This window comes from Tachypleus tridentatus, unplaced genomic scaffold (assembly GCF_004210375.1).
Source record: "Tachypleus tridentatus isolate NWPU-2018 unplaced genomic scaffold, ASM421037v1 Hic_cluster_2, whole genome shotgun sequence".
NCBI lineage: Eukaryota > Metazoa > Arthropoda > Merostomata > Xiphosura > Limulidae > Tachypleus > Tachypleus tridentatus.
In genome coordinates, this window is record NW_027467782.1 from 50,837,848 (window position 1) to 50,855,851 (window position 18,004).

Below are 18,004 nucleotides of genomic sequence, written 5' to 3' on the forward strand. Positions count from 1 at the left end.
CGGCAACATGTGACTTTAGTCAGTTTATTAAATTATTGTTTACTAGTCATGTTTTTAGACAGTTTATTAAAATATTGTTTAGTAGTCATGACTTTCGCCAGTTTATTAAAGTATTATTAAGAAGTCATGATTTTCGTCAGATTATTAAACAATGGTTTAGTAGTCATGATTTTCATGAGTTTATTAAAATATTGTTTAGTAGTCATGACTTTCGTCAGTTTATAAAAGTATTGTTTAGTAGTCATGACTTTCGTCAGTTTATTAAAGTATTGTTTAGTAGTCATGACTTTCGACAGTTTATTAAAGTATTGTTTAGTAGTCACGAGTGTGTGACTTGATACTTAGGTTAATGATGTGTTATTTTGTAGTTATTTTAATATTTTCTAATGATCAATATAATAAAGTTAATTGTTCATACTGTCCTATAATACCCCACAGATTAAACGTTCATTGGTGCAACAACTCGCTTTTAGTTATTATATCTTAACTGAACACAAAATATTCCAAATTAACTACTTACACTATCTACAATTCTTCGCACATTAACTGTTTCTAATGATTGTTTGTTTATTTAGAATTGAATACAAAGCTATTCAATGGATTATCAGAGCTCTGCCTACCACGGGAATCGAAACCACGTTTTTAGGGACGGGAGTCCGCAGACAGCTGTTGTGCTACCAGAGAGCCTCTTGTTTAGATTAATTTCTCGACTATCCATAATTCAATACCGACTAAAAAAAGCCGTTCTATGGTTTGTTTATGTTGTATATAAGTCACTAAATGGCATAATTTACTTCTATTTATTATAAATCAGCTGCTTTCTTAAGAATATTTTGTGTAAAAAATACAGTTTAAAGTTTTGTTATAAATATACAACTCTTTCCTCTACCGTTTTTCTTTAAAAATAATAATTAACTTTTACTTTCAAAAAGCTATTATCATTTAGATTTTTCACATAGTACACTAATGTTAAAAGCGTTTAACTTTGTAAGTTGTTATTTCAATGTAGAACAAACTGTAAACTCCAATATCCGCTTTCCACAAGGGGATTGGTTCACAGTTATACAAGGACATGGACACATGACTTGACTAGATCATACTATCCAGAGGGTTCAAACGCACTACATAATGAAGACCCTTGGAACTGTTCCTTGTACAACTATCTACTTTACGGTGATTAGCTGGTTCCTACGTGGTTGTTTTACTCATGAAGGTTCGGTTGTTACATTATCTAACCACTCAACTGCCGAGTCCAACAACGATAAACTAGACCACCGTATTTTTATAAAAGAAATATTTCACAAGTACGGACACAATGGTGTAATTACATTCGAAGGTTTTGAACATTTGTTGGAAAGCCTAGGTATTGGTCAAATTGTAATACATGACCATGACTTACAATCTCACAGAGAAGAGAATTACGTTTTCCGAGAAAAACATCAGAACCATAATCATACTGCCAGAAAAAATGGACGTTTAGGGAGTACCCACAGTCACGAGACCACAAATGTTAATAAGGGTGCTCTTAAGCCTTTAGTTCAACACGGATTAGTAGAGTCATCGACGAGCGAAAGGAAGTCCCACGGCGACAGAATACAAAAGAAGGAAAGAAAACAAAATAAGGGTTCGTAATGAAAAATTATATTATCTTTATTTCACACACTCGAGAAACTTAGCTTATAATAAACGTAAGCCTAATGTTATTACTTATAGTTTATTTAAGTATAATTAACATTTAATCAGCTGTTTACACTGTTATCTCAAGTTATCATGGTTGTTTATAGTGTATTCAAGTACAATTAACGTTAAATTAGTTGTTTACACTGTTAATTCACCAAGTTATCATTGTTGTTTATAGTGTATTCAAGTATAATTAACGTTAAAAGGGCTATTTATACTGTTAACTTATCAAGTTATCATTGTCGTAATTTATTAACGTGTAGTTAATGTTAAATCAGCTGTTTATATTGTTAATTCAGTAGATGTTTCTAGTGAATTATGTCTCATTAATTTGCGAAATATTTTGACTTGACTGTGAAGTAACAGTTGGTGTTCTGTAGTAAGAGATACAGATGAGGACGAACTTTTGTCTAACATCACCAATGTCTACTCGGAGGAAGAAAACCTGTCCAGTTACCCCATATATATTGTGACGGGACAAAAGGTTGGTGGAATACCTTAGCCTAACTAGTCTCTAATGTGTACATTGGCTTTAAATTAATAAATATCCGAATAAATAATTGTTATCTACAATGAGAGGTTAAATTAGCTTAAGCAGACAAGATCAGTGCTGTTAAATATATTAAAACAGTTTCCAATAAGAACTGTCAAAAATGTAGACTAGAGTCAGGAATAATCTGTTTGAAAATAGTTTAATGAAAGTCATATCTGAAGAGCTAAGTACTATCAAGATATAGACGTATTGGTATAGTTTAATGTACGTCAGACCTGAAGAGGTAAGTACTACCAAGATATCGACGTATTGGTACAGTTTAATGTACGTCATGTTTGAAGAGGTAAATACTACCAAGATATCGACATATCGGTATAGTTTAATGTACGTCAGGCCTGAAGAAGTAAGTACTACCAAGATATAGACGTATTGGTATAGTTTAATGTACGTCAGACCTGAAGTGGTAAGTATTACCAAGATATAGACGTATTGGTATAGTTTAATGTGAGTCTGACCTGAAGAGGTAAGTACTACCAAGATATCGACGTATTGGTATAGTTTAATGTACGTCAGACCTGAAGAGCTAAGTACTACCAAGATATAGACGTATTGGTATAGTTTAATGCACGTCAGACATGAAGAGGTAAGTACTACCAAGATATAGACGTATTGGTACAGTTTAATGTACGTCATATCTGAAGAGGTAAGTACTACCAAGATATCGACATATCGATATAGTTTAATGTACGTCAGATCTGAAGAGGTAAGTACTACCAAGATATCGACGTATTGGTACAGTTTAATGTACGACAGGCCTGAAGAGGTAAGTACAACCAAGATATAGACGTATTGGTACAGTTTAATGTACATCAGATCTGAAAAGGTAGGTACAATCAAGATATAGACTTATTGGTACAGTTTAATGTACATCAGATCTGAAGAGGTAAGTACTACCAAGATATAGACGTATTGGTATAGTTTAATGTACATCAGATCTGAAAAGCTAGGTACCACCAAGATATAGACGTATTGGTATAGTTTAATGTACGTCAGGCCTGAAGAGGTAAGTACCACCAAGATATAGACTTATTGGTACAGTTTAAGGTAAGTTAGATGTAAATAGGAACAGCTGTGTAGAAAACGACGTACTGTTGGAATATAATGAATGAGAACCGTAGTAGCTTGAACAGCACTTTAACATGAGGTGATAAACCTATCTGATATTTCTGTTTTTAAGACTTAATTGTTTTGTTAATTTTTTAATATGCAACTAAGAGGGTTTTCACGTTGTAGCTAAAATGGATCTGATATACTGTTGCTTAATAAACATGTGCAGGAAAAGAAACCCCACCTGATCCTTGATCTACATGTTCGTAACATGAAGGTCACGTGGTAAACCTACCATGTCGCTGGCCTTTAGGCACAAGGTAAGCCTTTGATGGATTAAGGACAGCAAGGTGGTGTCTCGCTCGTCGTCTTCAGGTGTTTTAAGAGAAAAGTGTTCTGAAGACGCTACAAAACTGACCTACATATACCATTCTTTCTTAGCTATGTAGTTGATCTCAGGAATAGATCTGTATTTATATCAATATGTATTGTCATATTGTTGTACAACCTTTAAATCATGTATTTCAGAAGTGAGTTGTAGCTAATATCACTCACTTCTAAATGAGTAGAACGCTGTATTAGTAAACGGTATCATCACAGATATTCTTTGCGTTATTTTTTGTATATCACAGGCCGAGAGTTACAATAGATATGCACTGATTGTATATCACAGATCCAGATCTATAATAGATATACATTGGCTGTACATCACAGATCTAGATCTATAATATATATCCACTGACTGTATATTATACATCATAGATCTAGATGTATAATAAATATACACTGACTGTACATCATAGATCTAAATGTATAATAGATATACACTGACTGTACATCACAGGTCTAGAGATATAATAGATATACACTGACTGTACATCACAGGTCGACAATTATATATACATGTGCATTTTGCGTTGCTAGATGCAACCATTTATTTGAGTAGAACTTCGAAAGATGAAAATAAGAAAAGGGAAAATAAAAATAAAAAAAACTTTTTAGCATTTAATAAGGAAAATGTGAACACTATGAAATTTGCCTAAATACTAGTTGGTCAAAAGTTTATGACCATACAGAAACGAAGCATTAATCAGTAAACACGTAACGAAATTTAGTCATTTGTGTTCAAGCATTAGCGTTGTCAACATCTCCCACTGACATCTCCTGTGTTACGTTGGGTAACAACATGGCAAAGGCTAAAAAGTTGATAGAGTTTGAACGTGGCAGAATTGTTGAGCTGTAAAAACAAGGTCTCTCTCAACGTGTCATCACTGGTGAGATTGGGCGTAGTAAAACTGCTGTTGAAAATTTCTTGAAAGACCCTGATGGATACGGAACGAGAATTTCAAGTGGTCGGCTCAAGAAAATTTCGCCGGCTTGAGCAGAAGGATTCGACGGGTTGCCCGGTAAGACACCAGCCGATCGTCGAACCAGATTAAGACCCTTACGGACGCAGAATGCAGCTCAAAAACAATAAGACGGTATCTCCAAGAGAAAGGCTTTAAAAACCGAAAATGTCTTCAAAGCTCACATCTCCTTCCACACCACGAAATAGCTCGGTTAAACTTTACTGAGAAGCACCAAACATGGGACGTAGAAAAGTGGAAGAAGGTTTTGTTCCCTGATGAGAAAAAAATTTAACCTGTGTGGTACAGATGGCCTCCAACGTTACTGGCACGATAAGGATATCCCACCGGAGACATTTTTTGTACGACACAGTGGAGGAGGTTCCATCATGATCTGGGGTGCTTTCTCCATCCATGTAACAATGGAGCTTCAGGTTATACAGGGGCGTCAAACAGCAGCTGGTAACATTGGCATGTTGGAGAGAGCATCGTTATTGACTGAAGGCCCTCGCTTGTGTGAAAATAACTGGGTCTTTCAGCAGGACAACGCTACAATCTACAATGCCCCCCAGGACAAAGGACTTTTTCATGGCGAATAATGTGATTCTTTTGGACTATCCAGCGTGTTCACCCAAACTGAACACCATTGAAAATGTTTGGGGATGGATGGCCATGGAGTCTATAGAAATGGACGTCAGTTCCAAACAGTTCATGATCTTCGTGAAGTCATCTTCACCACTTGGAATAACATTCCAGCCAGCCGTCTGCAAACGCTTATATTGACCATGCCAAAGCAAATGTTTGAAGTTATTCGCAATAACGACCGTGCAAATCACTACTGAGACCTCTTGTTTGGCATTTCCTACCCTGTTTAGGACTTCTTTTTGGTATAGTCTTAAACTTTTGACCAGCTAGTATTTAGGCTAATTTCATAGTGTTCACATTTTCCCTATTAAATGTTAAAAAATTTATTTTCATTTTCCCTTTTCTTATTTTCATCTTTCGAAGCTCTACTCAAATAAGTGGTTGAGTCTAACAACACAAAATGCATATGTTTTCTGTATGTTCACTGACCTTAAGATTTTGGCCAGCAGTATATATATATAGATAACAAAGATCGGTACAGCTCGACAGTTATATATATATATAACATCGTTACAATTCGACAGTAATATATATATATATGTGTGTATATAAACATCGTAACAGTTCGACAGTGGTATATATATAAACATCGTTACAGTTCGACAATTATATACATATATATGTAAACATTGTTATAGTTCGACAGTTTTATATCTGTTTATATATTTAATAAACATCGGTACAGTTCGACAGTTATATATATATATATATATGTATTTATATAAAGATCGTTACTGTTCAACGTTTATATATATATATATATACATCGTTACAGCTCGACAGTTATATATGTATAAAAATCGTTACAGTTCGGCATGACAAGAGGTTTGAGGACTAAACGACAACACTCAGCTGTAAACTTTAACAATACTACAGACCTGTGGACTAAACGACTCAGTTGTAAAGTTTAACAATACTACAGACCTGAGGACTAAACAACAACACTCAGCTGTAAACTTTAACAATACTACAAACCTAAGGACTAAACGACAACAGTCAGCTGTAAACATTAACATGACGACAGTTCAAATTTTATTGTTCCTTGTGTTATTTAAAGCTACTGAAATGAATATTTTGGAAGTTAAAACAGCCGGTGTTTTGCTTTGCCCTATCTGCCTCTTCACACGTCCACACTACTTTATTCATTGGTGTTTAGAAGGGTGGAACTTTTTACTCAGGAAGTACGCTGTTACGTTATTAATCAATTTCATCCTGCTCATTACTGTGCAATCATACATCTGAATACAGGATATATGTATAAAGGTTTGTTTTCTATCATCAGGAAATTTGGATCAACAGATCTACATGAGACGAGCGGGTAGCATGTGAACAAGTTTTATTTACTAGTAATTTAAATTGATCCATGTAAGTTTTGGAAGACACGATGAATATTATTTACGTACGTAATGAACTTGAAAATTGAACGTGTGCATCTGCTGGAAACTTTGGCGCACATGGCCTTTTTATCTTTAATGTAGAGATTAACAGTTATGTAGCATTGTTTAATCTAGAAATGGCAATCAGTATGGTGCTGTTTAGAGTAGAAATGACAGCTGATATGACATTGTTTACTCTAGAAATAACAGCTGTTGTGGTGTCGCTTAGAAACGACAGTTGATACGCTTTTATTTAGTATAGAAATGACAGTTGGTATGGTGGTATTTAGTCTAGAAACGACAGTTGATGTGATATTGTATAATTTAGAAATGATAGTTGATGTGGCATTGTTTGGTCTAGAAATTATAGTTGATGTGATATTGTATAATTTAGAAATCATAGTTGATGTGGCGTCATTTGGTCGAGAAATGGCAGTTGAGTGGTGTTGTTTGGTCTAGAGGTTACAGTTGACGTGATATTGTGTAATTTAGAAATGGTAGTTCATGTGATATTGTATAATTTAGAAATGACAGTTGATGTGATATTGATAATCTATATTGAAGTAGAAAGCACAGATATATTTTCTACCTATATTTTCGAAACACTTTGAATTAAAAATGCTCATTACACAACTGTTTTATGAAATTAACTTTTACATGAATGTTGTTCCTATTAAAATTAAAATGTAACAATGTGGAAATATTGGAAGTTTTATATCTCTGTTAGTTTTACGGTAAATGTAATGATGTTTCAAACCTCGGTACATCTTTACAATGTTTTACGATAAGTATATTGGTGTGTTTCGAATCTTTGTATATGTTCACATTGTTTTACAGTATTGATGTCTTTCAAATCTCTGTTCATGGGTCAATATTTTACAGTTAATGATGGAATGTTTTAATTCAATACTTGTGTTTACAATAACGATGATGACATTCTTCAAATCTATGTTCATGTTTACAGTGTCTTACAGCCACAGAAATTCTACATTCTTTTGATATAAGCACAGTGAACAGTTTGATCACTCCTGTAGACTTCCTCCATCTTTGCCCAGCTATCATCTACGAGCTAGAGCAGCGGCACTGCAAAGATTCAGTTTTATGGCATTTGTATGATCATGAAGAAGACGAATTCATTACTAACAATTCTTATGGTGAGTACAATTTTACTGAGATGTTACAAAAGCTGAGTGTGTTACAGTAAATTGATTTCGAAACCTCACCTCGCTTTGCATTCCATGCCATGCCATTATATTTGGTAATGCTTTATCAGGTGATCGTGTACTTCTTAGAGTAGACTTGCAAAGTAGGTTTTACTGCTAAGCTGTATTATGAGTCTATTATGTTAAAAGCACACCACCTTTCCCTAAATGCTCTCCATAATCAATGGTTTCTGAGCATCCGTCTGTTCGGACAGAAATGATTGAAAACAGTGCCCAACAATTCTTGATTTCTATGTCTTTGTATGGAATATTGTGAAAACCATTTCATTCTCCAACTGTTTGACATTTGTGATGGTTGAAGATATGTACCATGGAAGTGATTTGTGTCAATTTTCCAGAGGAAGATCATTCTTGGTCATGTTGCATAGTTTTGCGTGAGATCCGTGGACGGTTTTTTGGATTTGAATTTTGTGTTCATGAACTCTAACCTGCTACGTGACGCTGAACTTTTTACATGTCTCTTTCTAGATGGTTTTAGGTAAACAACTTTATCATAATTTGTTTATTTTATAGTAACATTAATTACAATAAATCCCCAATATAAATACGTTATTATGATCAGAGTGTATTAATACTTTCCATTCGGAAGTATATTACATGCTCCACCCAAAACTCATCAGTTTTTGATGGCATTACACAATGTCAACATGTAGTTCTTACATATGATGGCCCATTGCGATTTTACATCGGTCGTGGCTGTTGATTTACAATTGTAAATCGTTTAATATAACGTACTGAACCCTCGGTATTTAATTATTTTTTCATCCAATATTTTATTGAGCTAAATTAAGTGTTGATAGTGGAGAAATCACAAAAATAATCAGAAGCTAAGCTTGAGTATGCAAAAGTTAAAATGTTTATCAAAATCTTGTTTTATATAAAGGTGTTTGGGCCAAATTAGAGTTTTCTAACCAACAGATACAATTCTCTTTAACACAGTTTGGGCGTATGCGTCGGCTTCAGTTGTAATAATAAGTCTTTGTGGACTTATAAGCGTTGCTGTGTTGCCAATCATACAGCGACTGTTTTACCAAACACTTCTTCAGTTCCTAATTGGCCTTGCTGTTGGAAGCTTGTCAGGAGATGCCTTCCTGCATTTGCTGCCTCACGTAAGTGTGGATGTTTGTATCTTGTTTAAAGTAATTCAGACCTTTGAGGATGCTCAACTCTAAAAGTCCCTTGTGAGACGTAATTCTCTTGTATAAGTCTTTCACCCCTTATCTGAGGTATTTGTAAACAAGCTTGGGAATAAATCAATATAAATTGGAAAGTAACCCACAGAAACGTATGTTGATTAGAATCTTTTTTATTACCTGACCATGTAAGTTATTCACGACCTTCACTCAATCCACCACATAAAGTCCATTATCCACAGAAATTCCAAACAATAAAACATCCTGCAAGATGGGAGACAGCTCTTATCATTAAGGATATGTCTAAAAAAATTTTATGCCAGGTGAGTCACATTGTTTTTTATTATTGATGACATACCTGCTAAAACGTTTCGCAAGATGGTAAACTGTTGTTAACACTAATATCATATCTGATAAAATGTTATACCAAATGGGAGACCGTGTTATCTTTAAACACATATGTGATAAAACGTTTGCATAACAATGTGTATGTTGAAAGGAATTTGTTGTTTTTTTTACTATTAACCCGAGGTTTGGTATTTCTTTAGTGCAATAATTGTAGATGGGACGTCTATCACTCATCCATTCTTATATTCACGTCTACTCACTCATCCATTCTTATATTCATCACCACCCACCGCCAACTCTTGGGCTACTCTTTTACCAACAGTGATGCATGTAAGGTTCAGATTGAGATACGCGCTAGCATTTAATAACTGTTGTGGTCTTACATCCCATGTAATTTTACATAGAATAAAATTATCAATGGGCCTCCATTAATACCATGGGCCCTTGAGATTAGCCCACTCTAGTTCCTACCTAAATACGTCACTGTTCATTCTATGTTCAAAGTCGTGCTTCAAGTTTTCTTATGACCACTCATTCACTTTTAATAAATGCTTTTTTACCTTTAAGGGAGTTTGATAGGTAGGCAGGCATGTATCTCCACATATAAATGGATGAATCATGAATTTAAAAAAATTAAAAGCTCCATTAATAATTCAGTTAATTTTCTCTTACTGAGTAAAAACAAACTTTTATGGTGATTTTTTTAGGCTATGGAACAAGGAGATTCTCACAGCCACGATACAAAAGGAGAGTCAGTGTGGAGAGGGTTAGCTGCATTAGCAGGTGTTCACGTTTTCTTTTTTGCAGAAAGGGTGTTGAATCTTTTGGCAGGTTATAGAAGCAAAATGAAGGCCAATTCTAAAAGAAATAAAAAGATTAAGGTATTACAATTACATTTAATTAACTTATACCATGGTTATTATTTAATATTAGAACGTTGTTTATGTTAAGGGATAAATATACAACACTTTCTTTTCCAACATTATATTATAGAATGGTTGTTATGATTAGATATACCACACTGTGTTTATCTAACATTAGAACATTGTTTATAGAGTTAAATATACTACACTATTATCTAACTATATACTGTTATGGTTATGTATACAACAGTATATTTTCTAATATTAAATCGTAGTTAATTAACATCACTGTACAAAATTTCTAACATCAGAACATGGTTATTAGGGTTAGGTATTCTTTTTTTTTTTATATATATAATAATTTTTAAGCCTGATAAACTTTAATGACCACAATACGTTTTCTGTTTTAATCCTACTGTGATTGAAACGGATAACTGATGCCATTGTACTCACTCTTGTTTGTAACTTGAAGATTGTTACAATTTGAACGTAATTGTTTCAATTATAATTTTATTGTATGTCTAAAGTGTGAATGTGTTTGATTAATCATTCAATGATTTTATCATCATTTGATAAACTTAATTTTTGACTTCTACCATACATTAGGGATGTAACGTTTAAAAAAAAAATTATGCTTAATGAATTTGTCACCTTAATCAATATACAAATGTGGTTTGTGAAGTTGTTAGTTTAATTAATAGAGGAATGTGGTTAGTGAAGTTGTCAGTTTAATTAATGCATGAATAATATTTATAATTCAAACAACTGTATTTACGTATGTTTATTGTGTATTACTGTTAAAAGTGAAACATTTGTTATAGTTAACTGAAAAATTATTGAATATTTCTTGAAGTTTGCTTTAGTACCAGATATATCCAGGATAAAATCAGATGATGTCAGAGTTATTGGAGAGAAGCTGTCATATTATCAGAAAAGTTCGTTAAGTTTTGTTTCAGAAGTACAGACCATGAAAAGTAAGTTTAGTTCTTGAAAATCTGAAACTTATTTATTGACAAAATACTATCATATCATTGTATTACGTTTGTTGTTTTATGCTGCCTGACAAATTTATAGTAAAAAAAGTATTTTAATAACTTTAAGACCCTGCAGGGCTGTGTTATTAGATTTAAAGAGAGTAATGTTTGCTGTCATTTTTAAAACAAAGTAAATCTCAGCTGTATTTACTATCACAGTAAAATGTATTCAGAATAACGTAATTTTAGCATATGTTAAATATATGTAAATGAAATTATTTTTGAAATTTTACAACTGCATGTCGTGTAGTTTATTCTGAAAATTGAAATTCAAGAATCTTGATGGAATTAACTTTAAAGAAAGAAAATTTCATTCAAATGTAAATTGTAATTTCTATTAACCTGTTTTGTTGATGCAAAGAGAGCCTTAATGGGCTAAAGGATTGGCTTTAATAAAGTTTCAATATCACCAAGTTTTGAAGTATAGAATAAACACCAGGTGACCAGACAGTTTCTCCTTAGTATACCATGTGATCAGATAGTTCTTTCTAGGTACACCAAATGAGACAATTCCTTCTTAATTCACTTAGTAGTCAAATAGCTTTTTCTTAATACACCATATGATGAAACATTTCTCCTTCAGTACACCATAAGAAAGTTCCTCTTTAGAACACCAGGTGATCAGATAGTTCTTTCTAGGTACACCAGCTGATGAGACAGTTCGTTTTTAGTACACCAGGTAACTAGATAAGTTCCTTAGTACATCATGTGATGAGACAGCTGCTCATTAGTTCACCATGTTATCAAATTGTTCTTTCTTACTAGATCAGATGACAAGACAGCTCCTTCTTGGTAAAACCCAGCATGGCCAGATGGTTAGGGTCTTGATTCGTAATTAGAGGGTCATGGGTTTAAATCCCCATTACACCAAACATGTTTGTCCTTTCAGCCATAGGGGCATTATAATGTCACAATCATTCCACTATTCATTGGTAAAATTTAAAAGAGTAGCCCAAGAGTTGGCAGTGGGTGGTGATGACTAGCTGCATTCCCTCTGGTCTAACACTGCTAAATTAGGGACAGCTGGTGCAGATAACCCTCATGTAGCTTTTGCAAAATTCAAAACAAACCAAACCAATCATCTTTGATACAGCATGTGATGAGACAGCTCCTATCTCATGTACCAGGTAACCAGAGAGCTTTTCCTTAGCTCACCTTGTTGCCAGACAACTCCTACCTAATATATCAGGTGACCAAATAGCTCCTACTTAGTTCACTATATGATCAGAAAGCTCTTCATTTGAAGTTTAGTTGAGCATAATGCCATCACTGCTCCACAGTAATTGAGTAAAAGCATATGGTTGTTGAAAATATGCTGATGCTAACCATTACTGTTTCTAGGGCTACATGATTCTTCTGAAAATAATAAAGAACTTGAAAGAGAAGTCCATGAAGAGCTACTTTCTTGTAGTACTAATTCTTCTGTTAGAAATAACACTGTAGATGGTATAGGGAATCCAGAAGATTTGCATCCAAAGTCAATAGAAGATAGAGAAAAATGTCACAAGGATGCTGTTGGTATTCATCATGATACTAAAGATACTTGTTACGCTATTACCGTTACTGACTCTCATCAGGATGAAGGCCATGGACATTGTCATGAAATTCCAACCACTGTATCTGCTGTAGCATGGATGGTTATCATGGGAGATGGACTGCACAATTTTTGTGATGGACTTGCAATTGGTAATTTTCCATGTTTAATGTTATTACTTTTCATTGTCTTTTTCAATTCAAATAACAACAAAGTGATAATAAAAACTCCAAGCACTTTTGAACATATATTGGCCTTCATTTCTTGTGGTTCTTAAAAAGAGTGAAGTTTAAATATTTAGAGAATATAGAATAATATTTTCAACATTTCTGATTTTGAGTGAAATTGTTATCCATGGTAACTTTTAGTTTTATAGATATTAATACTAACTTCTAGTGTGAACAAGTTAAGAGTGAATGTAGTATCAGTATAGCTAATTAAGTATATTTTTGTCATTTATAAAGTTTACAATATATTTGGTACTGTTATTTTAAGTATACTTACATATAGCATATAATGCATTACCCTTTAGTATTTTAATATATTTGGTACTGTTATTTTAAGTATACTTACATATAGCATATAATGCATTACCCTTTAGTATTTTAGTTTTAGATTGAAATAGCTGTTATATATATGTAAAAACGGCTCGTTTGGGTTGAGAACATTTTTTGTGTAGAGGTCTAAACAACGTTTCGACTTTCTTTGGTCATCATCAGGTTCAATTTTCTTAACCCAAATGAGCTGTTTTTACATATATATTTCTCTACAAGTGGGTTTTCTCAACATCACTGAAATAGCAGTTATCTTTTCATTCCTTCTACCACATTGAAGTAATGTCCCATTGTATACCCATCTTTGTCAGCGACCTAGTATTAAAATCTCTGTAATTATTCTTTTGGGTTTGTCAAAAGTTCTATTAACTTTAGGATCAGTTATATATTTGTCACAATGTTGTATTAAACTTATAACCTATATCTTTTGATCTGCTGTGTGTTGTAATTAGATTTAGAAACATCTCTATATATTTCAGTTTCTCAACATGTTGTATTGAAATAATAATAAATACTTATTTTGATTTAATATGACGTTGCAATTAGATTTAGCAGAATCAATATATATTTAGATCTGTCAGAATGTAGTAATAAATTATCTATCATACAGAAATAACTGTGTTCTTTATACAATATGGTGACCAGTTTAAATAGATGCCAATTGTCAATTTATTATAAAATATCAAAAAGTCTACATAAGTATTGATAAAACTAATCCAGTTAGTACTATTAGATAACACCTATGTAATTTATAAGACTATTTTATAATTTTAGTCAATATTAATGCAGTAATTAGTACATGAATGTTGACTCAATGTATGAAATACTCTAATAAGTACATAGGTGTTAACTAATAGTTCTAACTAAACCAATGTTGACTAAAACTGTGAAATAGTATAATCAGTATATAAGTGTTAACTAATATTACTAACTAAACTAATGTTGACTAAAACTATGAAATAGTGTAATCAGTATATAAGTGTTAACTAATAGTTCTAACTAAACCAATGTTGACTAAAACTATGAAATAGTCTAATAAGTACATAGGTGTTAACTAATAGTTCTAACTAGACTGGTAAGTACATGACTGTTTCATAAAACTTTGAAATAGTCTGATCAGTTCATAGGTGTTAACTAATAGTACTAACTGGACCAGTTCATGAGTGTTGACTCAATGTATGAAATACTCTAATAAGTACATAGGTGTTAACTAATATTACTAACTAAACTAATCTTGACTAAAACTGTGAAATAGTGTAATCAGTATACAAGTGTTAACTAATAGTTCTAACTAGACTGGTTAGTACATGACTGTTTCATAAAACTATGAAATAGTCTAATCAGTACATAGGTGTTAACTAATAGTACTAACTAGACCAGTTAGTTCATGAGTGTTGACTCAATGTATGGAATACTTTAATAAGTACATAAGTGTTAACTAATAGTAGTTAGTACATGAATGTTTTTTTGGCATAACTTTTTGACTTGGAACTCTTAAAACTCGATATTCCTTTTCTAGTTTATGAAATTATTTAAACACTTGAAGTCTTGTTCTTTCCCAGGTGCCGCTTTTGCTTCAGACATATCTGGAGGAATTAGCACTACAACAGCTGTGTTTTGTCATGAATTACCACATGAATTAGGTGGGTGACATTTAAAGGACTTTCATATTTTATCTTCATAAAATGTTTTATTATCAGCAGTATGTGTCACTGACATTTCAGTGGTTACATTTTCTTACTGAGAAGAAATTTAAACTTTTCTTTAATATGGCTTAAGCTGGTGACCTGGACACTCATAACCTATAAACTTAGGGCTCAAACACCATCACTAAACATTCTTGCTCTTTTATTCATGAAGACATAATGTGATGGTCAACATTACTGTTCCATGATAAAGCGTAGTTGAAGAATAGGATGCTGGTGGTGTTAACTGGATGTTCCCGTAGTTCCTTACTTCAAAATTAGGAACAGCTAGCACAGATAGCCCTCATATAGCTTTATGGTGTATGTTTTTTTTAAATGGTAAGTTACTGGAAAGTCATTTGAGATTGTTATAAATATTTTTATAAGTAAAACCAAGAAAGACGTGTTTTACAATGGTGTTTCCTTTTAATTTCAGGGGATTTTGCTATGCTTTTAAAGGCAGGAATGAGTGTTAAACAAGCTTTATTATATAATGGTTTGTCATCCATGTTGTGCTTCTTGGGAATGATTATTGGGGTTTCCTTGGGCAACATTAGTTCTGCTAACATGTGGATCTTTGCTGGGGCAGCAGGCATGTTTCTTTATATTGCTTTAGTGGATATGGTGAGTGTACACTGTCAATATTCTTAACATGTAATCAACTTTGGCTCATCAGTTCACTACTCATTTTTATATAATCGTTTTTCCTACTTTAAATAGAAATTCACAATTTTTAGTTTGTTGTGTTTATCGTACTTTAATACAAAGTCACAATTTTTATTTTGTTGTGTTTATCGTACTTTAATACGATAATTTTTATTTTGTTGTAAGCATGTATAATATCTTAAGTACAAAGTAACAATTCATTTTTTCTCCTAACCAGTATATCTACATTTAGAACAACATTTTGTTTATTTTCCCTACAAGGTTTAATGATATAATTCATTATCAAATACTTATAATATATTTTATCATGTAATTTGTTTTTACTTAATCTGTCTTCAAAATGATATTTCTTAACATTTCCTTACCAGAAGTAAGAAGTGTTTTATTGTTCATATTATTTAGAGTAATGAATGTTTCCAATATAATAAGTTACAAATTCATTACTTGCATGAAGTGTATTGATAAATGTTCTTCTCTTTTGTTACATTGTATTAATAATTACATTAATAGTTCAGTTCTAATTTCACTGTTCAACAATTGTTTCCACCTATATTAATTGTTCTGTAGTTAGAGATTTCTGATGTGTAATGCTTCAGTAAACACATTATATATATATATATATATATATCTATGTTTAACTTAATGTTTCTTTGAACACATGAACAAAGGAACTGATGTTCTGTGGTAGGATATATCTGTTTAATATATCTATATGCACTGCTGGTCAAAATCTTAAAGCCAATGAACATAAAGAAAAAATATGCATTTTGCGTTGTTAGACTCAACCACTTATTTGAGTAGAGCTTCGAAAGATGAAAATAAGAAAAGGGAAAATAAAAATAAAAAACCTTTTAGCATTTAATAGGGAAAATGTGAACACTATGAAATTAGCCTAAATACTAGCTGGTCAAAAGTTTAAGACTATACCAAAAAGAAGTCCTAACAGGGTAGGAAATACCCAACAAGAGGTCTCAGTAATGAGTTGCATGGCTGTCGTCGCGAATAACTGCAAACATTCGCTTTGGCATGGAATGCTATTCCAAGTGCTGAAGATTGCTTCACAAAGATTATGCACTATTTGGAACTGATGTCCATTTCTATAGACTTCCCTTGCCATCCACCCCCAAACATTTTCAGTGGGGTTCAGTTTGAGCAAAAACTCTGGATGGTTCAAAAGAATCGTGCTATACACCAGGAAAAGTTCTGTGTCCTGCGGGCATTGTGGATTGTAGCATTTTCCTGCTGAAAGATCCAGTCATTTTCACACAAGTGAGGGGCTTCAGTCAATAAGGATTCTCTCTTCAATATGCCAGTGTAGCCAGCTGCTGTTTGGCGCCACCGTATAACCTGAAACTCCATTGTTCCATGGAAGGAGAAAGCACCCCAGATCATGGTGGAACCTGCTCCACTATGTCATGTAGAAAATGTCTTTGGTGGGATATCCGTATTGTGTCAGTGACGTTGGAAGCCATCTGTACTCATCAGAGAACAAAACCTTCTTCCACTTTTCTACGTCCCATGTTTGGTGCTTCTCAGCAAAGTTTAACCAAGCTGTTTCGTGGTGTGGAAGGAGGCGTGACCTTTGAAGACGTTTACAGTTTTAAAGCCTTTCTCTCATAGATACCGTCTTATTGTTCTTGAGCTACATTTTGCATCTCTGAGGGCCTTAATCTCGTTTGACGATCAGCTGGTGTCTTGCTCAATAACCCATCGAATCCTCCTACTTAAAGCCAGCAAAATTTTCCTGGGCCGACCACTTGAAATTCACATTCTGTATCTCTCAGGGTCTTTTAAGAAATTTGCAACAGCAGTTTTACTACACCCAATCTTACCGGCAATGGCACATTGAGAGACCTTGTTTTTGCAGCTCAACAATTCTGACACGTTCAAACTTTGCCAACTGTTTACCCTTTGTGATGTTTTTACCCAACGTAACACAGGAGATGTCAGTGGGAAATGTTGACGCTGCTAATGCTTGAACATAAATGGCTAAATTTCGTTACGTGTTTACTTATTAACGATTTGTTTCATTATGGTCTTAAACTTTTGACCAGCTCGTATTTTGGCTAGTTTCATAGTGTTCACATTTTCCCTATTAAATGCTAAAAAAAGTTTATTTTCCTCTTTTCTTATTTTTATCTTTCAAAGCTCTACTCAAATAAATTGTTGAATCTGATAACACAAAATGCATATTTTTTCTTTATGTTTATTGGCCGAAAACTTTTGGCCAGCAGTGTATATAAGCAGTGTTTAACTTAATGTTTCTGTGAACATATGAACAAAAGAACTGATGTTCTGTTGTGAGAGGTCTCTGTTT

General features: G+C 33.2%; 1 protein-coding gene across 5 annotated transcripts in view; it reads left to right on the forward strand.

Moving 5' to 3' along the window:
- LOC143243269 (zinc transporter ZIP6-like) overlaps nucleotides 1-18,004 on the forward strand; it is a 39,359-nt gene that overhangs the window by 15,382 nt on the left and 5,973 nt on the right. For 2 of the 5 annotated variants that reach the window (XM_076487117.1, XM_076487120.1), the window contains exons 2-10: nucleotides 1,010-1,624; nucleotides 2,061-2,164; nucleotides 7,612-7,801; nucleotides 8,810-8,979; nucleotides 10,059-10,232; nucleotides 11,068-11,188; nucleotides 12,590-12,934; nucleotides 14,899-14,979; nucleotides 15,458-15,645. In XM_076487117.1, the coding sequence (XP_076343232.1) occupies nucleotides 1,129-1,624; nucleotides 2,061-2,164; nucleotides 7,612-7,801; nucleotides 8,810-8,979; nucleotides 10,059-10,232; nucleotides 11,068-11,188; nucleotides 12,590-12,934; nucleotides 14,899-14,979; nucleotides 15,458-15,645 (1,869 nt within the window). In that variant the 5' untranslated portion in view covers nucleotides 1,010-1,128. Of the gene's footprint in view, nucleotides 1-288; nucleotides 752-1,009; nucleotides 1,625-2,060; nucleotides 2,165-7,611; nucleotides 7,802-8,809; nucleotides 8,980-10,058; nucleotides 10,233-11,067; nucleotides 11,189-12,589; nucleotides 12,935-14,898; nucleotides 14,980-15,457; nucleotides 15,646-18,004 lie in introns of those variants that run through there. The other 3 variants (XM_076487122.1, XM_076487121.1, XM_076487118.1) reach the window with 2 other exon arrangements.